Source organism: Barbus barbus (assembly GCF_936440315.1).
Source record: "Barbus barbus genome assembly, chromosome: 1".
Classification (NCBI taxonomy): Eukaryota; Metazoa; Chordata; class Actinopteri; order Cypriniformes; family Cyprinidae; genus Barbus; species Barbus barbus.
The window spans coordinates 14,807,194-14,829,060 of NC_136729.1; the positions used below are offsets into that span (position 1 = coordinate 14,807,194).

Here is a 21,867-nt window from a genome sequence, read left to right on the forward strand (position 1 = left end):
TTTCCACATTTGTGGGTATTAAATCTTTGAAAAATACCTAAACCAGTTTTCCATGGCAAAAAAAAAAAACTGTGTAATCCACTTGTTTTCTGAGTTTTTTTCCTATGAAATAAGTACTTATTACCTTGAGACAGACAAAAAGTCTTACACCAAAGTCTATAGGTCATTCTTTCTCAGTTTTGTAAGGAAAGTAAGGTGTTCAGTTATTTTCCATACACTGGTCTATTATTGTGGTGTGTTTGCTTCTTTCTACAGCTTCCCAATGCAACCAATGTGCCAATTTAATTTTGTAACCCCCCCCCACCCCCAGCCTAACACATGAAGCAAACATTATTATAAATACTGTATTTTTGCTTATCATTCATGACATTACCAGTAAAAAAATTAATTAGTATCAAAATAGCATAAATTGGATGCATGACCTTTAACATCAACAACAGGTTAAGGTTAAAGACCACCACTGCAATATATGTGTATAATTGTGCATATAACTGTGTTGTGTGCGTGCGTGCGTGTGTGTGTGTGTGTGTGCTGTTATATGCACTTTTTATTATTCGATTGAGTAAACTGTTCAGTGACTCAACACACAAAAAGAAGATGAACAGAAATAATACAGAAAACGGATTGAAACGATTCGAGTCACAAGGATGAAGCAAAATCCCCAGCCCTACTGTGAAAAGCCCATATGTGTGTAAACTAGAGCACAGAGACGTAATGTCCCTTTAAGCGCAGACTGCGAGCGGAACATCTGCGTCTCCTCCTCTGTGACATCGCGCAGAGGAGCGTCCTATGGACGACCTGACTCCGCCCACCAGTCAGGAAGATACAGAGCTCTCTGATCGTAAGTGGCCGTGTAGAGCGAGAGCTGATACAGACGTTTGTGTTATTAGTCCCTGTTCAAGAGAATCAACATGACTGGCGCTTGAACGGAATGTCAGATTAGCTTTCATTTGGACGCAATCCTCATTCCTAGTTGGCTGTCGCGCACACAACTGGGCGAGAGCACAATTTCCTGACTTATATTTACCATCTTTTATTAGATTCCCAATCAGGATTTTCTTTGTAAGGCAGTTTACACATACTGAAACAAAGTGGATTTAACAGTGGCTACGTGGTGTACCCGCACTCCAAGATGCTTCTGGTCTCCCAGCGGCTAGACTCACCTCGCATGGACCCATTAGTGAGTTTATGAGTTTCATATTATTGGATTGGTTTGAATGGTGGCTCACGATCTTTTGGTGTTTACAAGTAAAGCCCGATTATGTGTTTCATACTGGCTCCACACTGGCTTTTACGCAGTAGTAGCTTTTTAAACTGTATCACTCCTACTGTTCTGCTTGAGGTCCACAGTGAAGTTTTGAAACTCGAGTGGAGAAATCCCAGGGTTTTGTGTGCGTTAGATAATGCTGACAGAGATTAGACGACAAGTTTGAAGACTGCATCAAAGATTAACTGGCGCTGTCCCACGCATTTACACACACATTCCGAGAAAGTTCCATTTATTATATTGATTTTGCTAGTACTATTTTTTTGACTGAATTATAAAGTAGTCATTCCGACTAGCCATATGACAAAAGTAGGAAGGCTGTTTTAATATGAGATAATGTTACTGGTAGCAGTGGAGCTAGATAGGAGATGATGTACCAAGTATCTTATCTTTTAAATGCGTAAAATGCAATATAAACTACTGCTGCGAAATAAATATTAGTCTCTAGTGAACGGTTGTTATTTGTATCACAGATCCATAAAGAATTCAGTGCTAAAAAATGTAGAGTCTGTTACAATTAGCAATAGAATGGTTATTTGCCACTACTGGGATAGTGAGTAGTAGCAGAGGACGTACTGGTGACTAATTGAACAGATTAAAGGCTATTCACTACTGGAATAATACTCATAGGTGATGAATAGATTAGTGTGACTGCTTGTAATTACAAAAATGTGCTAGTAACATGAATAATAAATACTAGTTAGCCTACTGGAAAGCCTTGCCATTACGCTCACAGTCTGCTATGACAAACTCTGATTCAGAGGGAACAGCAGGTTGAAAGGGACTCGAGATCCTATCGGCGCAGTCATTTAAACGGGTAGCATGGATTGCTTTATCGATGCACTGAACGCAAAACCTTTGTTTTCATACATACGGCTGAAGGCAATGTAGAGTCATAGAGGTAAAAGCCCCTCACTGTTAAAGCAGCATGTGGTCTGCTTGTTGGAATGAAATGGCATTTATCAGACACTCAGCGGGGCTGCGCTCGCTAACAAAAGACTGAGAACTGGGGACTTGGACGAGAGCGCGGCTCTGGGGCTGCAGGCGCTGTGTAAATCATCTCAAAATAAGCGATAATGTGAGTTTTCACTGTCGGAATTGCGGCTGCGTTTAAGCCTGGTGTTTAACAGTTAATGTGGATTGCTGAGAGATAAGAGAGACAGACGGTGGCTAAAATGCGGGACAGGGCGGCCAGTGTGTCCAGGATTAAGCCGAGCTATAGCAGAATACGTAATGGGATTATAAAGGTGGCGGAGGGCTCGTTCACTGTCAGAATAAGAAAGAGTAAAAGGCAGCTTGCATCACTGATTTTCATATCAACCCAGGCGAAAATTGTCTGTATGTTCGTGTTTTCTAGAACACGCTTGAGATCCCATGTAATTCAGTTTCTTGTAGATCAATAAACTAAAAGAGAACGTTCATTGACGAGTCTGATTACGTGCTGCCCCCCTTCGCCTTCGCTTTGTCATGGATTTGCCCAAACACATTTCCGAAAGCTATTATTGTATTTCCACAGATAGGCTACAGCATGTTTACCCCCGATGGACAGTCCCATATTCTCAGTATCATAGGTTTCCCTTTAGTTCAACAGGGAGTTTCCTCGGATCATTTTGTGTAACGTTTGACAAGCAGTAACAGATGAGACTATTGAGGAGTAAGAGAATAAAATGGTTTATGATTATGAATAAATTATGAACAAAATGCATTATGGATTACACTGCGCATATATCAGTCATTTTCGCGAGACATGACAGTCACTCATGTATTATTAATATTTTTTTTTTTAGCTGGTCCCGCCTTAACCCCTTTGACCTCTTTAACCCAGGTTAAGGGTTTCGATCTTTTGAAGTAGGTCATTAAGAGCAGGCAGCTCCGTTAATAAATGTTATTTTAGGCAAGCCAAGCTAAACTAGAGCCATAATAAAAGTAATTATATTAATAAATAATACTTATTATTATTGTATTAAGTTTATTTTTCTGATTAGGCTACTCAGAAAGGATGTGTTGATTTTTTTACACATTTTTGTGTTGACTATTTTAACACGTTTTTTGTCATTTGGTGTACATGATTGCAACAAATTATGTAACTATAACAGATGAGTGTGTAGAAATTAGCAGGAAGAACTCGTTGGTTGAGTTAAAAGTAACACAAAATGTGTTGTCCTTAACTAGACACAGAGGTGTGTTGTTTTTTAGAGTGTATTATTATTATTATTATTATTATTATTATTATAAAAAATTAAATTTAACAAATATAAATAAACATGCTCAGTAATAATTAGTGCTGTCAAACGATTAATCGCGATTAATTGCATCCAAAATAAGTTTTTGTTTACATAATATATGAATGTGTACTGTGTATATTTATTATGCATACATAAATATACAAACACATGTATATCTATTTAAGAAAAAAATTGTTTTTTTTTTATATATATATATATATATATAATAATGTAAATATATAAATGCTTATACATGTAAATATTTTCAAAATATACTGTATCTTAGTGTATTTATATATAGATAATAAATAAACACAGTACACATACATATATTACGTAAACAAAAACTTTGATTTTGGATGCGATTAATCGCGATTAAACATTTGACAGCACTAAAATAATTAAATTATATTGGGTAAATAAATAAATATATTACCCTCTTAAATTTTATATATATTATATAAATATTTATAAATTCAGAGTTTCTCTGTGTTAAGCTTGTTGTTTTTCTGGAATCCAGTATCACAGTTGTAGATTTCCCGCTCTGGACCTTTCTGCTCCACTCGATTTGAACTGATCTGTGGCCAAATGAGTCAGTGCGCTTTGAAGCTGCTGTTGATGGATGAATAAAAGGGCCAAAGTGGTATGCGCGCTCTGGTCTTCAGATATCGTGCACGCACAGAGCGGTTCACTGTAATGCGAGCAGCACTCGTGAATACACTTGGATCTCACCTCAAAGTTAGGTGAAAGTTTAAAACAACACACACAACTTTTATCTTACCGACATTTCTAGGATGAGATCACTGAGTCAGGGCTTGTGCGAAGGAATTTAACTCTGAGGGGTTTTTTTCTTTGTAGAGAGACGGTGTTTGCGAGTTCAAAAGCAGTCTTCAAAGAGAGAGACTCAGCACACCCTCATACCACAAACAATCGCTCTGTCATTTTACCACGCTAACTAAGCATCGTTCTCAGTGCATCACCTTGAGTGACTCATTGTTCCTTCGTGAGAAGACAAGGATGAAATTGTGCTGATTTGCAGGAGGAGCCATATGGTGGACTGAGGAGATAGATAAGGATGGGAGGGAGAGATGCAGATAGCAGGGTGTTGAAGTGATTCCGATATAGACAAAGAAAAAGAGAGAAAGGTTGTGCTGTCCAAGGCCAGATGTTTTGTTGTGGTCGTTGATGGACATTTCTTCCTCATTGCCTCATTGTCATGGGCATGACTACCTCCAGCAGGCACAAGATGTCAATATAACATCAGTTTGATGCTGGACATGATGTTGGACAGACATTGCATTTTGGTTGAGAATGAAAATGAGTTTGACGGCAGTATATGACATCACAACCCTAAAAACAACAAATACAACGTCAGCTGATGTCGGGACATCAAATTAACATTGACATTACCCGAACGTCACAACCAAAATTTAACTAAAAATTAATGTCTTATGACATTGTGTCCACTGTCAGTGGAGTGTAAGCATGAAAATGTACAAATGAGAATTTGTACGAATTCACATGAAATAGCTACCAATTCGCTAAAATGTAAAATTGTTACAAATTGCGGTAAGAGTGTGTTGGTGATTCTTTTTCCAGCTTCAGAGCATCTGATCAAAGTGCAGTAGCATCTTCTTTTGTGATACATTTAGCCACAATAAATGCACACACACTTTTTTTGTCGATAAGCACACACCTTTTCTTAAGTAGATCCATATCTAATCAATCAAAGTTTCGACATTAGTCATATATAAAACGAGAAACATCTTTTTCAGACATATTCAGAAGGAACCCTGTCAGTCCCAGAGCAATTCTTTGGTACAGATTCTTTTCAAAGAAAGGGAACTGAGAAAACGAAAGAGTGAACGAGAGGAAAAATGCATGGGCCATCGGCCCATAGAGGGAAACCCTCATGTGTTTCTGTTATCACTCTGGCTTCCTGATTTAACGTCAGTTGGCGAGAAGGACAGAGAGAGCAAGCTAAGGTGAGCAATGGAGAGAAAAACTGCGTCACTGTGATCAGCCAAGACCTCACCAGGAAATAACAGTGTTGCCTAGGGATGAAAAACAAACAGGAGCACGTACAGAATATTGGGCTGAGTAATTTCTTTTCCTGTCTCCAACACTTTGCACAAAAACTCAGTCAGAGGTACAAGAGTGGAGAACACTCACCTCAGAGCTTTGGCAGCTTTAAATGACTCTCTCCGGAAACCCCTGTGTCTCTCTGACACACGGAAGAAAGTTTACAAGCACCTGATTTTTGTCAGAATTGAAAGCGAAATCAGTGGCACAGCAGTGAATGAGAAGATGAAGTGTAAATGCATAAACCCAAATTACTGAATGAATCGGAGAAGCAGAGCTTAGCTGCGAGGAAACATATGCTGCCTCTGGAGAAAATGTCAGAGGATATGAGGGCTGCAAAGATAGAGACTGCTTACTTTACCTCTGACAATCAACTACTGTAAAGCCCCCTGTGAACTCAGCATCTGTTATGGCTCGAGAGCCCAAAGGAACATCATTCATTTAGAGCATAATTTTAGCTGCATCAGCAACTAAAATGCTTTAAAAAGTTGCTTACTCTCCACACACTGATTTGGGAACAACCGCAGCCAAGTTTCTGTTTCTGTGTAGATATGTGGTAAATTTATGACTGATTCCAGGCCTCTGAATGGAGTTGTTCTTCTTTCTCTAGTTATTGCTTATTCATTAAGGCTGTATTAGGCTAAAATGTTTTAAATATTAAAAATTAAAAGTTCCCAAATTCAGTTCTTATGCTAGTTTTTCCTAACACTGGGAGGATTGAACTTGTACTACATGTAGCAAATCAGAGATTGATGTTAGGACGTAAACTCTAAGACTCAGGGAGTCCAGCTAAACCAGCTAAGCATCAGATTGGCAAGGCTGGGAGACCTGTTTTAAACTAGATAAGACCAGCAAACTATCTTTGTTTGGTTTTGTTTTTCAGCGTTGTACCAGTACTTCTGTTTCATCGCAATTTTAAGTTCAGTAGTGTTTAGTTCGTACAGCCCACAACACATTCTCAAGTGAAGGATCTAAATGAAAAAGGGAAGATTGCATGTGAAAAAAGTCAAGGGGGAAAAGCAAAACAAAACAATGAGAAATGGAAATCTCCACGTACCCACTGAATGACATCATGCCTACAAATTTGCTCGGACACAGTTTGTTCTGATTATTTGTATTGCTCTGGGGGAACAGGGCAGTTGCCGTGGTTAAGTAGCTGTTTTGGTCTTTGTGTGTATGTTTAGCATTCCGTTTTGTCTCATTTGCATGTCTAATTCAATAGTTTGCATATAGAAGATCGTTAAAGATCATCTGATTCCCTCTCCTCTCATTATTAGACTGTGTTGCAACACTGTCTGTCTATAGTCTCACCGCATGGAATACAGGTCTTTGTTCGGCACCAGCAGTGGCTTCCCGCTTGCATCATCATTACACACTCAAGACTGTAATGAACCTGTGGCTCCTTTTGGAGAATGTAGACATGTGCTCAGGGTAGATGAGATACAGTTTGTTTTACCTTCCACTATAAACCCTATAAATCGCTAGCAGTGATGAAATTAACTGCAACCGTTCTTTGATCAGACAGACATAAAGTGAGAATATCAAACAGTCCAGAAGCATTCCCAGAACATCATTACAAAAAGTGAAGCGCAATGAGACAGTGATTGAATAAGTGGCATTGTATTTGAGTATGTTTACTTGGTCGATTTGCTACTTTTCAAGTTTCAATTTTATGATAACCAGATTTTCTAATCTTCCGTTTGACTGTCTCTAATCTATATAATCTGCCTATTTATTCCTTATAGGCATATGGACATTTTTGGGTAAACTTTAAATCCCGCTATGCGCAATTATTTGAATCCTGTACGACAATGCAATGACAGATTATACAATATTATCTCAAAAAGATAGACAAGGAAGTTTGTGTGATGTTTACAGCACTGTGCAATAAATTGTAGCCAATACATTTAGCCATGATTTAGGGTTGGTAAAGCCTGTTGCATAAACACTGGGACAACTCAGGATTGTAAAACAGCTGGTGTGTGTACAATCGTAGAAAACTGAGCGAAACTCATAAATCCTATTGTTTCTTCATTGCAAGTGAGCCTAATCTACTTGCATTGTCGAAGGCTAAGATTCATCGCAACTACTTTGCCAGCAATGAACATGTCACACTGGGCGACCAAAGACTCGCGATTTTGCACTACAACAACAGAAATTCTTTACGATCCCAGAGATCTCAGGATGGATGAACAAGGAAATGCGGCTCTTGCTGAAAGCCCGCAACACTGCTTTCAGATCAGATGACGCTCAGGCCTACAGCATATCCAGGGCTAACCTGAAGAGGGGCATCAAGAAGGCCAAGCACTGCTACAAGCTAAAGGTAGAGGAGCATTTTTCCAACTCTGACCCCCGGCGCATGTGGCAGGGCATCCAGGTCATCAGTGACTACAAGCCATGCAACTCCACTCCAATGGTCACAGACGTCTCCTTCCTTAATGAGCTAAATGACTTTTATGCTCGCTTTGACAACAACAACAAGGAGACAGCCACCAAGATCACACTCTCAGGAGACCATCAGACCCTCAAACTCACCTCCACAGATGTCTGCACAGCATTGAGCCGGATCAACGCATACAAGGCTGCTGGCCCCGACGGCATTCCTGGACGTGTGCTCAGGACATGTGCAGAGCAGCTCGCAGGGGTCTTCACAGACATTTTCAACCTGTCACTCACCCAAGCAATGGTGCCAACATGCTTTAAGTCGACATCCATTGTGCCAGTGCCGAAACACTCCTCCCCAACGTGCCTGAATGACTACCGCCCCGTAGCACTCACACCCATTGTTATGAAGTGCTTTGAGCGACTGGTCCTGGCACACCTCAAGAACTGCCTCCCACCCACACTGGACCCACACCAATTTGCCTATAGAAGCAATAGAAGCACTGAGGATGCAGTAGGCACAGTACTGCACTCAGTACTCACACACCTGGAAAACAACAACACATATGCACGGATATTATTTGTTGATTTCAGCTCAGCATTCAACACCGTCATTCCCTCCAAGCTGACCACTAAACTTGGAGACTTGGGTGTTAACACCTCCCTTTGCAGCTGGATTATGGACTTTCTGACCAACAGACCTCAGCATGTTAGGTCAGGCCTCACCTGCTCCACCACCATCACACTCAACACTGGCGTACCACAGGGCTGTGTGCTGAGCCCATTTCTCTACTCCCTCTACACCCATGACTGCAGGCCTGTGCATGGATCCAACTCCATCATCAAGTTTGCTGACGACACCACAGTGATTGGCCTCATCAGAGACAACGATGAGACTGCCTACAGGGAGGAGGTACAGCACCTGGCTGCATGGTGTGCTGACAATAGCCTGCTCCTCAACACCAGCAAGACAAAGGAACTTATTGTGGACTTAAGGAAGAAGAAAAGTGGAACGCATGACCCCATCCACATTAACGGGATGGTTGTTGAACGTGTCTCCAGCTTCAAGTTCCTGGGAACCCACATCTCGGAGGACCTGACCTGGACCACCAACACATCCAGCCTAGTCAAGAAGGCTCACCAACGCCTCTTCTTCCTTAGGACACTGAAGAAGAACCACCTGTCTCCAATCATCCAGCGGAACTTCTACCGGTGTGCAATTGAAAGCATCCTGACCAACTGCATCACAGTCTGGTATGGGAACTGCTCAGCTGCTGACCGCAAGGCACTACAGATAGTGGTGAAAACCGCCCAACGCATCACAGGGACACCACTCCCTGCCATTGAGGACGTCCAGAGAAAACGCTGTTTACGTCGAGCTCGCGGCATTCTTAAGGACTCCTCTCACCCTGACCATAGACTGTTTAACTTACTGCCCTCTGGGAGGCGCTTCAGGAGCCTCCGAACAAGGACAAGCAGACTCAGGAACAGCTTTTTCCCTACAGCTGTTTCCCTACTAAACTCTGCCCAATGATACCCCCCTCACACACCACTACAAACTCTTCACCCCTCCCCATCATTAAATCGATTAAAAAAACAAAAAACAAAAAAAACAACCAATCTACACTGAGTACTATGTACTGTAAATTTTTATTTCTATGCACTTTCAATGTTCATTGCACTAGTGTTTATATATCTTAATTTATAGCTTATTCATATCCATTTGTAATTATTTTCATAGTTTTTGCTCATAGTGTACATACATTTACAGCACAACCCATCTGTATAGTATGTTCATATCACCCATCTGTATATCATACTGATAGTATTTAAAAACTTGTAAATTATGTCCATAGTACTACTGCCTTATCTGTATATTTCTGTACATATGTAACATATTATAGGCACTGTATATCCTGTACCTCTGCTTATTGCACTTCTGGTTAGATGCTAACTGCATTTCGTTGCCCTGTACCTTACATGTGCAATGACAATAAAGTTGAATCTAATCTAATCTAATCTAATCTCAGACAGTCAATATCACACAGTGCACATGTGAGCACGACGTTACAAGTGAAATCGCATTACTTTACGTAATGTGGTATATTTCTGAGTTAAACAGGATATTCATTGAGACAAAAAAATGCAAGCTTGGATTTGTGCTTGGAGGAGATGGTTTGAAAAATACATGGGTTTTCTGTTGTCATCTGAAAAGTAAAGACCACAAACTTAAGAATGTAAATAGGGTCAGTTCTGACTTAATGTTGACTTTTGAGAAATGTAAAACTTTAACAACCTCAGTGGGTGTTCTTCCAAGAGTGCAGCTGAACACAGATGCGACTGAAGATTAATCAGTACTGCGACTCACACAAAACTTCAAAGAGCCCGTATTGCAACAAAAGAGCAAGTAAATGTTTCTCGTTTGAACGTGTCACTACGATACACCGTGATGAATGCCCACTAGAATGCACATGCATGCAAACGGCCGTGCTTTCATCTGCGGTCCAAATAAAAATACCCAGAATTCCTGGCACTTCATAATGCACTCATTCCCAGAAGCAGTTGTCGTAGTAACCTTGGCAGCTTTTCACAAGTGCGATCTTTTTCCTACGTCTTTCTAAGGGATACAAATGGAATAGGGTGTAAATTATTAATTAGTGGAGATGGTAAGGGAAGGATTTTATTTATTCATACACAGACATTTTTATCTATGTGTGTACTCAATGAAAGAAACAAAGAAATATATGCAGAATTAAAATGATCTATGACTGTGCGCGTAGGTGATAGTGGTAACAATCTATCTAGTAACGTTGTTGAATTAGTGAGTATTATGGGCTCTCTTCTGCATTGTTTCGTTGTTGTCTTGTCTGCAAGTGGTATTCTAGGTCACTCCCTCCTCCTCCCTTGTGTCATCCATTAACAGAGCCTGTGTGTGTGTGTCTGCATCAACGTTTGATCACAAGTGTGTGCTTGCCACTTTCATGAAGATGGATGGACACCTATTTTTCTAGGTTTTTTATTGTTCCTCTTAACTTTCATCAAGTACACCCACATACATTTTCTTTTTCTTTTCATTGCCTTCCTTCCTTCCTTTTATTGTTTTATTCATATTTTTGTCTCCGTTTGTGCATGTAAGTGGTGAGGTCAGTGAGAGTGCCACTATGGCAGTAATGGGCCTATGTTGGTGTCCGTTTGCAAGCCCATAGTAACAGATTGTGGCACATGGTTGATTGAGTAACTTGATCCAGACATAATGTTTTGCCATGGTTGGCTGTGGTTTGGCCAGTGACTCGGGTTACATACACATACAGGCGTCTCCAGCCATCTCCATCCACAGACCATGGTCTTCTTGACCCTGGTGACCCCAGCCAGTAGAAGGGTGTGGTCTTAGTAATTGATATAAGTGATTAATAGCTCTCCATCCACTCTGTTCAATTTAAACATAATTGCCTTTTAATTTTAGTGTCGGCTTGGAGCCTCTCAGAAGGCTAAACTTAATGATAAGGGCCTGTCCTGTCCATGTTACACCTTTTCATCGCGTCTCAGTGTAATTAAGTAAAGAGGTGTGATGAGAATGCAGCGTAGACTATTAGTGCATCAGCAAATGTAAATGTTTTTTTTTTCTTTTTTGTTTTCTGCAATGAAACAATAAGATGAAGTAATTGCAAGGTCCAGATGGAATCTGCTGAAATTTCTTCTGAAAGTTTTGGTCAGTACGATTTTATTCTAAAGAAATTAATACTTTTGTTCAGTAAAGATGCATTAAATTGATCGAAAGTGACAGTAAAGACATGTTACACAAGATTTTCATTTCAAATAAATAATATTCTTTCAGCCTAAACTTTAAATCAGCAATAAGCAATGATTTCTGAAGGATCATGTGATACTGAAGAATGAACGAATAGCTGCTGAAAATTCAGCTTTTCCATTATGTGAATAAATTACATTTGAAATATATTAAAATGGAAAACAGTTATTTTAAATTGTAAAAATATTTCACAATATTAAGGACCTGAAACATTTGAATGGTGATGTATGTGGAACAGATTTAAACATTAAACATGTTATCACAGAAATTGGGGAAGAACATTAGCCTCAGGAAGTTCGCCATTAATATTATAATTACACATTATAATCACAGAAAATAACATTTTCCCAAGTTCTAATATAAACTATTTAAAAGGACACACACATTGAGATGGGATTCAGTAGAACTGTGTGAATGACGGCATTCCTGTTCTGTGGAAATCTGTAGTGCTTTCAGCAAAGTTCTGTGCACGCTTTCCATATGGAATGGCAAAAAATGTGATTGTTGTTTTAAGAAACTAAACAAGAAATGTAGAAGATACTATTGTCTTAGAGCCAAGTTATACTTTGCATTTGATTAAATTGTCTACAAATGTGCCTAGACAATCCTAGATAAAGACTGCGCCATCATTGGTAATCCTAGATATAGACACCAAAGAGCAATTGTAGATAAACTGTTTATTGTTGCAGTCATTTATGTTTGAGAAACTCTGCACACATCACTACGTCTCTGTGGTTCTCGTGTGTGTGTGTGTGTGTGTGTGTGTGTGTATGCGTCTCTTTTTCCTCCACGGTTTAGTTATTTTTAGAGAACATGGGAACTGAGAGCATGAGATGCTCAGTTTGGTGGAGGGGCAAGCTCATGTCATACTGTGATTGCATGCCAGTGACAAGAAAGTCAGAGCGATGAAGAGAAAGATGTGTGTGTGTGTGTGTGTGTGTGTGTGTGTGCATGTTTATGTGGTTTATGAGGATACAAATTTGTATAATGACATGGGTATGACAGAGGTATTACAATATGAAGGTGGTTTATGAGGACACTGCCTATGTCCCCGTAATTCAAAAGGCTTAAAAAACATACTAAATGGTGTTTTTTTGAAAATCTAAAAATGCACAAAGTCTCCTGTGAGGGCTAAGTTTAGGTGTAGGGTTGGTGTAGGACAATAGCACACACAGTTTGTTCAGTATAAAAACCATTACGCCTATGGAGAGTCCTCATAAACCACAAAAACCAACATGTGTGTGTGTGTGTGTGAGTGAGAGAGAGATAATGGATCATTCACTACAAAAGCCATTTAAAAATCAGTCATACTTATCTGACTCTCTTCCCTCTTCTGCATCATTACCAGAATATTAAAACATTTGTTTCCAGAAGCAAACTGAGAATTCCTACTTGGGCTGGTAAAATGACTGTAAATCTGATTGTGTTTGTGGAAGTGTCTATATATACTGCAGGTGGCGGTTAGAGGGGTTTTATAATTATCTTAACCTTTTGTCCCATGAGCCCTACAAACAGATGATGATGTAATTGAGAGCTGGGTCATTAGGTAAAGCTGGGTTTACCAGTGCTCTAGTGTGGATTTCCACAGCACTGAACATCTATAACTGCGTTTTCTCTAGCGAACATAAGGAGCTCATCAATGTAGACAATCCAAATAAACGTCTAACAATTCACCTTCTGGTTGAAGGGGTCAGACTGTTGTTAATAGAGGACAGTAAGTCAGTCATGCTCTTATTTTTCCATCCCTTACTTCATCTCATTTTATCATGCACACCCTAAAGTATTTTTGAAGGGGTTGCTCTAATGGCTTCAATCACTGTTTGGCCCAGATTTCCTAAACCCCGGAGAGCTCTGAGATGAATTAAATCGCTAAAGACCCTGCCGAAACCACAAAATAGGGCGCGACATCAAAGTGGAGGATTTCTTGTGCGTTTGTTATCGCTCTCACTTCAGAAATTAGTGTATCTAAAAGTCAGCGGTGGTGTTTTGCAAGTTTTTAGGAATGAGGCAGCACTCGGTTTTATCTGCTATCAATTTGACGTGTTGCTCATAAAGAGTTTATCGTACGGTAAACATTCCCATAATTTGTGTCAAAACCCTGCGCGTGAAGCCCGGGAAGTCTACCGCAGACGAGTTTCACTTCAGCTACTTGGCTGTCAAATGTAAGATCAATTTCTGTCTTGATACAGGTGAAATTCCTCGTTCGAAACGAAAAGCTCATCTCGCACTTATCTCCTCAGTGTAGGCTTTATTCTCTGTGAGAAATTGGCTTTGAGTCGAGCCATATCTACGCTAACAGCGTGTCAGTGTTGTTTGCTGTTGCGACAGAGCTTTGGGTGGAAAGGAGGAACATATTTCTACCTCGCTCAGACATCCAGAAAAAACAGCGCTATGAAGGCTGGAGCTACTCTCCGTTAGGACCAAAATTCCACAGCTACCACGCAGCCAGGGAATCTTATTACTCTCTTTCTCTCTCTCTCCCTCTCACTGAGATTTAAATATTTTTTTTCCACTGGGTTTTGAAGGGATTCTATGGCCAACAATAACAGTTATGCACCTTGTTCTGGTGCAGTAGCAATAGATATTGCTGTATCTGTTCAATAGGACAACAGCTAATGATCACTCCCACTACATCTGCTTGACAGGACATCCACTAATCCTAACTAAACAGCTGTCTGAACTGAGGTGACATGATAAGGATGGGGGGCTTTATTGACTTTTTTTTTTTTCCAGAAGTTCAGTCAGGGAAAGTTTCTGAAAGAAATGAAGGGATAGAAAGTTTTAGGTGAATTTGTGAGGAGAAAGTCAGGTCTGTGCTGTCTAATACTTTGAGGATCAAAGTTGCGTAGGCATGATAGACAAGTGTTTAAGTTTGCGTAGGCTACTTTAGATTAGACCAATATATTGGCTGATCAAATGAACACATTTTGGCCGTTTTTAAATGATCATTTATTTACACTGTATACTGTATATGCACTTGTGTTCAGAAGTTTGGAGTTTTTTCTGATCACCAAGGCTGTGCTTATTTGATCAAAAATTCAGTAAAATAATAATACTGTGAAATATTAAAATTTAAAGTGACTGTTTTCTGCTTTAATATACTAAATAAATATAATCTATTTAATATATTATATTTAATATATATAATGCAATTTATTTTAGTGATGGATTTGTGTGTGTGTGTATGTGTGTATATATATATATATATATATATATATATATGAAAAGAGAAACCTGCTTTCTAGATACTGGCATCTGCATTTAAAAACCAAATCGGATGGCCACAAATTTGTCTATTCAAGGTAGCCAGACTTAAAGTGCCCCTATTATGGGTTATGAGGGGTTCATATTTTGGCTTTGGGAGGTTGACATGCATGCAAGGTCAAAAAACACTTTCAGTTTTCTTATAATATGCATTTATTTTTACTTTATTTGCTCAACGACTCCCAAACGATTCGCTCAATGATTCATTTTTCCAAACCACTCCTTTGCATGACGCTAATCTGCGGTGATTTGTCCGATTGGAAAAAATTAATTTGCATTTTTATTCAGACCAATGCGAAAATCAAGTTTTCCCAGGTCTGTGCGTGCAACAAGTGGGCGGGCAATATGCTAATGTTTCATGTTGACGTCAACATGAAACGGCTTGGGATTCCTTTTAAAAAATTACTTGTTTCAATGATTCAGAGTCAACTCTTTCATTTGAGAGATAATAACTTTATACACGGTGCACTTTCAGATTTAGAACTTTCCAAGATGTTTTCATTCACTTAGAGCTGTGTTACACACTGCATGAAAGGTCATTTTCAAAAATCCATAATAGGGGCACTTTAATACACTCCATTTGGTAATTTCTGCTGAACGTCAAATTTTTTTCTGCTAATAGTATGTCTTCTAACAGTTTAATTGAGTTTCTGCCCCAAGGCAGTGTGATTTGGGAGCACAGCTCTAAGACTAGCTTCCTCCTCCTCTATGTCTCGTTAGGTTAGATCTTTCTAGATGTCGCTCACACTGCTTTCTATTATAACAGCTGGGCCGGGCATTTCTATGCTGCCACATCAGGACCTAATAAATGTGCCATACGCTCATTGATTTCCCAGTGCATGTTTGTGCAGCTGCTGGTAATGACATCACTTTCTGAGTACATGTGGTTGTGTAGGAGTCAATGAGTGAGACAGCTACATGTGTTGTTCTTCAGCAGGATGTAGATGCCATCTTTGGCCCTTCAAGCACCGAGCACACAGAAACAGTAGCAACGTCTCTCTGTCTCTGTTATACAACAAGACTGAAGCAATAGAGGCACTTTCCCCCATAAATCTCCCTGTTCTCTGACCTACTGACACAACAAAATATTGGCAGTAGAGCTGTGGTGCAGTCAGTGTGTGCGTTTGTGCTGATACAAAGCATTTTTGTTTTTCGCCATCCCCCTTTTAAAGAGTTACTTGCTGCAGGAATACATTCCTCCTCCCTCTCTTTACCTCCTCCTTTTCCCCACTATGTTAAATTGTTGTGACACTGTAGCACTTGAGCTTCTGGTATTAAAATATTCCTTCTTAATGACAAATGAACATGGATAGATTCCTCTCCCTGGCAGGTCATTAACATTTGACGCATTGGAAGCGATGCTGATGCCGCGGCGCGGCGTGTGCACAGTTCTCTCTGCATTGCAATGGGGTGATTGCGACGCTAAGCGCCTAGAGTATTAATGCATTTATTCATTCCATCAAATCCCTCTTCATACAGATTATCAGACCTCTCTTTAACCAAGAAGATGATTTTATTTTATCCCACAAGTTAACAACTGTGTGTGGCTGTCTCAAGTGGATGTGCGCTCACACTCGAGAGGTCCTTCTCTTGTCTTGCCTTATTGCTGTGATTTTTCGATGTGCTTCAGGCTTTCAAACATGAATGTCAACCTGCTTGCACATAAGTGCGTAGATATCCATAAATATTCCAACATATGGAAATAAGGGCATTATGAGCTTTATCATAATATATTTTCCAGATATATCAGCCTGACTGCATTTTTATCAGCATTTTTATTAGCCACTGTGCTATATAGGTATCAGCGTCAGGATTTTTAATGAAAGAAACCCCTATTGATTGACCACTAATACTGACTAGTGTTTTACCAACATTTTGGCATTCTTACGTATATTTGGTCATTTGAAATTGTTGGTATTTGCACTGGCTTATATTCAGATATTTTTGTGAATTTTTAATAAAGATTTTTGCATATGTGTGCATATAAATTACATTAGCCAGATATATCGGATTATATCAGGCATATGCCATTGAAAGAAATCTATATCCGTCAACTCATAATGGGAACCATCTTTTGATACCTGTTTGACACAAGTATATTCTGCATGCTATGTGATGAAAGCTCATTCTTTATTGCTGTTTTAATAAGCGTGGGCCCCACACTACATCTGGTGCGAGACATATGTACATCCTGACTGGCTGCTGTAATGGAAAAAAGTGTTTTGGCAGCTTTTATTAACAAATGTTACTTCCAGTAGACATATGTGGAATAATCCTAACACTTTACTTTACCTGCTTTGGTCTCTAACAGTGTTTGCACAATTAAAGCAAATTTAAAAATACTTAAAAGTGAATGCTATTGCAATATATATCATATTATAAAGTGTTGTTTATTTTAATGTTGGCTATTTGTGAACAGTTCATCCATGCATGTGTAAATGTTTAAGTGTTTTTTGACCTTAATGTAATGTTTATTATTCAAAACTCAATATAAAGACAGACTTCTCTCTTACATATGCTGGAATTCTTCATGGTTTAGTCCACTTAAACCCATTCTTCCACAATCCACTTAAAGCTTGCATCCATAGTACAGTCTAGCATTGTCAAATGATGGCTAGAACCAAACAGAACCTACTTTTTTCTTTTTTGATAATTCATTCCACTCAGATGCATGTCACAATATAGAAGAACTTCCATTTCATCATGACTTAAAAGACATTTCACAAGCTTTTTCTCACGTTTCACCAAAAGAGATAACATAAGGCCATGGGAAAGGACTTTTGGTGGACAAAAAGTGCTGTCACAAAGGCTGAGATCATACTGTGTGCTAAAATCGTAGAGAAATAGTTAAGAAAAAACGTAATTTCACATTTTTATGTGTCCAAATACCTAACGCAGACTGAAAATTAAACTCATATCTTCATATAGCTGGTGCTTTAACCAGTTTTGTAATGTAATAAAGTGTTGTTTTTTTCATGCAATCTAAAGTGACTATAGAAACAGTCAAGAGTGTGTCATTTTGATGGTATAGGTGAACAGCAGTCAATAGTTGACTCTATTTGACTTCGTAGAATACTGTTGGGAGGACAAGGCAGAGGCAGTGCTCTACAAGAGAAATCAAAAGCCTATGTGTCGTACAGGACCTCCAATCAATAACCAGCTCTTCTCTTGCCCCCTCAAGGACGTTATCTCACACACACACACACACATACACAGGGTCTAGGTCTATATGGCGCCGTTTTACGAGTGCTGTAATTGCTGTGACACGTTTAAGGGAGAGCTACTGAGAGAGAACCATTCATGAGATTTATTAGAAATGGGGTTCCACCAAAAGTGAGAGAGAGTAAGATGGAAAGGTGGAGGAGAGGAGGCAGAAAGAACAGATGACCGCATTCAGTCCAAAAGGAAGAGATAAAGGAAGGAGGGATGGAGCATCAGATATATAAAGTGAGCAGTGGACTCTGTCCGTTTGGGCTGGTGGACATTGATCTACGTGCTCTAGAGCAGGCCGACCCAACTAATGCCGGTCCATTATTTAGCCTGTAGAGATAAAGAGACAGGAGGCTTCTGAGGTGGACAGCTAAGTGAGGAATGGAGGGCTACACCTTAACCGCAGAGGACAAGTGTCTACTCAAGTGTGTGTGTGTGTGTGTGTGTGTGTGTGTGTGTGTGTGTGTGGAATGAGAAAGTACGAGCTTTGTGCAACTGTCGCTCTCTGTCTGGACTGTTATCCATTTAGAGTTTCTGCTGTGGCACATAGTCTCACACCATATACACACCATGGGGGCTTTCCAATGATTTCTGTTGCTTTAATAGTGAGGTGACAGTATTTTCTGTCACTACACCTAGCTGTTACACAAACCATAGTTTGTAAATGAAAACATATTTAGTATATTTCCCTCGAGTGAACCGTTAGCTGGTTCCCTCGATTCTTTTAGAGGCTTTTGGTTTTCACAATTTAGGCAAAACGTGACCCAAACACATACAATGTAGCCCATCACTCTTTCAAAGCAGCTACACTAAAAGCTAATCATACTTGGAATCAATTGGTAATAATATGAAATGTTTTGCCTCTGTACATGATACCGTGCAGGCAAAATGAGCTTGTAGCCAAGTTAAGTATGTTACTCAACTCATTCAAGCCTTTTTTTAATACTTAAGCCTGAAACATTGGCTGAAATCAGAATAGCATACTAGTATACTTCTCTTGCTGTTGCTGGCATACAGATATGCAATGCTATTCTAAATTTAGCCATACTCTACATAAGAGTGTGAAAACAGACGCTTCCAGCTATGCAAGATTGATTTCATGTGTTGTTGCTTTCCATGTCAGAGTGTAATTCTTAGTACAAGTATGTCGCATTCTGAGCGTCGCCTGCATTCGTGTAAACTGTCTGCTTGCACGGTCAAGTTTCTCTACTGTCATAGCAAAGAGAGTATTGTGGGGTAAGTTAGAACTTAGAAAACATGATTAGATCAAGCTACCCCAAATAATAACACACTGGAACAGATATTCCCAATCAAGTAACAGGAACAGATAATCCCAATCAATGTATTTGTATGTTGCTTTTCACATACAGTGTTCAGACTTGTTTCACTACAGAACTGGGCGAAGTCTGGGTTTTTGTTCTTCTCTCTCGATATCAGGTTTAAAAATGTATCTCACCCACCTCATCAACAAAAACCAAGAAGGAAAAAGAAACTGAGAGAGAGAGATCAAGGTAATCTGAATCCCTCTGTGGCTCTTTCTGAACAGCCATCTTTATCAAGGCAGATCCGTTCTTGTCTGTGGGCAAAATCAAACAGAGATTGGAGACACACACGTACCAGCTCCAAGTCTGCATAATCAGGAAAGAAGGGGTGAAAGGGGGAGAGGTTAGGAGAGGGAAAAATGGAGGAAAAGTGTGTGTTGAGAGAGAGAAATGGAATGAGAGAGAGAGGGAGGCCTTGAAGTCACATTCTTGTATTGGATAAGGAGAGACCCCATGGATTGGATCAAGGTCGGAGTGTTCATTTAAAACTGCCTCACTGACAGCAGCAGCCCTCGACATGAATATTAATACTGCTTTAACAACCAGCACAGGATGGCCAGTGAGTGTGTGTGTGTGTGTGTGTGTGTGTTCCAGCACTAACTCAGGCAGTTTGCTCTGCTTTTATTCCCTCCGCTCTCTCGTTGGCTGGACTAGGATTTGGTGAGCCTTGGGTGCAGAATTCCTGCTCGTAGTTCTTTTTCTTTTTTTTTTTTTTTGCTCATTCACTCACACACACAAACATCCACTCTCTTTGGTAGTTTTCATTTGTTTGTTCATATGCATGTGGGCGAGTTTTGCAGGTTTTTTTTTTTTTTTTCTGCCGAAGTATTTTGAAAAGCATCCTCCTGGAATAAAAAGGAAATTTTTTTGTCTAATAAGCTTGTTTGGTTGCAGCAGTTTAACAGAATATTTTCTTCTTCAGATCACAAGAGAGGGAAAAATTCATTATTTGCTCACCCCCATAAACCGTTATGACTTTTTTTCTTTGTTCAACAAATTAATATACTTTGCAGAAACCCATGCTTCAATACAGTTAAAGTTAATAGGAACAGAAGCTGTCGACAGGTGTACATATTTTATTTTATTATTTTATTTTATTTTATTTTATGGAATCCTGGCTCCTTTTGTAACTTTTGACACACTTTTATATATTTTATATATTATCAGATATATATATAAGAACATGTATACAAAAAAGCACAATAAAACTGTCATAAAATGAGTCGATAGTCTATATGATTAAAGTATATTTAATGTCAGTCTGCTTCATACACAAATATACTATATGATTTGGAAGATCTGGAAAAAGATACACCCGTGATTTCAGGGTTTTCTTTTTTTCTTTTTCTTTGTTGGAGTTTAACAGCATCTGTCTCTATTCACTTTAATTTTATTGAAGAGTGCAGAGTTAACATTCTTCAAAACATCTCCTTTCATGTTCCTCTAAAGAAAGAAAGACTTATGGGTTTGGAAGTACATTTAGATGAATAAATGATGTGATGAACTTTATGTTTTGGTGAACTATCCCTTTATGTGGTTTTCATTTACATATACAAAAAGAGTTTTTCTTCAAGATGAAAGGGATGTATATGTGAGTATGTACTTTTGTTACTAAACCTCACACTCACATTCTCTTTCTCTCTCTGTCTTTCTCTCACTTGTTGTTCCTGCCCTTAGTTTGACTTTGTGTGTGAGTGTGTCCGTTGGGAGATCCCCTTAGTAATGGTCTAAGGGCAGCCGGTACAGCAGACACAAGCACTTCCTCTTTTTTTTCTCCATCCTTCACTACTTCCCTTCATTTATCATCTCACTATCTGTTCATTTGTTCCTCTCTTTACATTCTATCCTCACAGTCTAAAGCTCACTCGTGGACACTTTTAAAAGGCACTCGCACGCAGTGCGTTTTCATCTTTGGTTTATATGTGGTTACTTAGGTTAATGTTTGTAGGAATAAAGATTTATGATGTTTAGCATGCCTGTGTGTGTGTGAGCTCTAATGTGTTTTATGATTGTCTGTATAACCATCCTGTTGATTTATAGGCGTGTATGAGTTATGAGCTCAAGCGTGTTATGAGTTATGAGCTCAAGCGTGTGTGATGGTAGACAGCAGGTTGTGTTAATGTCACAGTGAGGTGAAGCTCATTAGTGTTATTTTCCTCACATTCAGAAGACTGGCCATGCACTGGTAATTAGAGAGCTTGTGTGTATTTTGTGTTCAGGCCATCACAGTGTAACTGAGCTCATAGCTGCTCCCGTGGTCAATAATATAGACATTATAATTAAGTTATCTTTATCAACAGCCTTGGT

The 21,867-nt window shown here is 39.3% G+C and overlaps 1 protein-coding gene across 1 annotated transcript in view; it reads left to right on the forward strand.

Annotated features, from left to right (window-relative positions):
* Nucleotides 1–847: 847 nt before the first annotated feature.
* LOC306874919 (uncharacterized protein) overlaps nt 848–21,867 on the forward strand; it is a 75,892-nt gene continuing 54,872 nt past the window's right edge. The window contains exon 1 of the mRNA XM_079425251.1: nt 848–1,180. Coding sequence (XP_079281377.1) covers nt 1,133–1,180 — 48 coding nt within the window. The 5' untranslated portion in view covers nt 848–1,132. The remainder of the gene's footprint in view (nt 1,181–21,867) is intronic.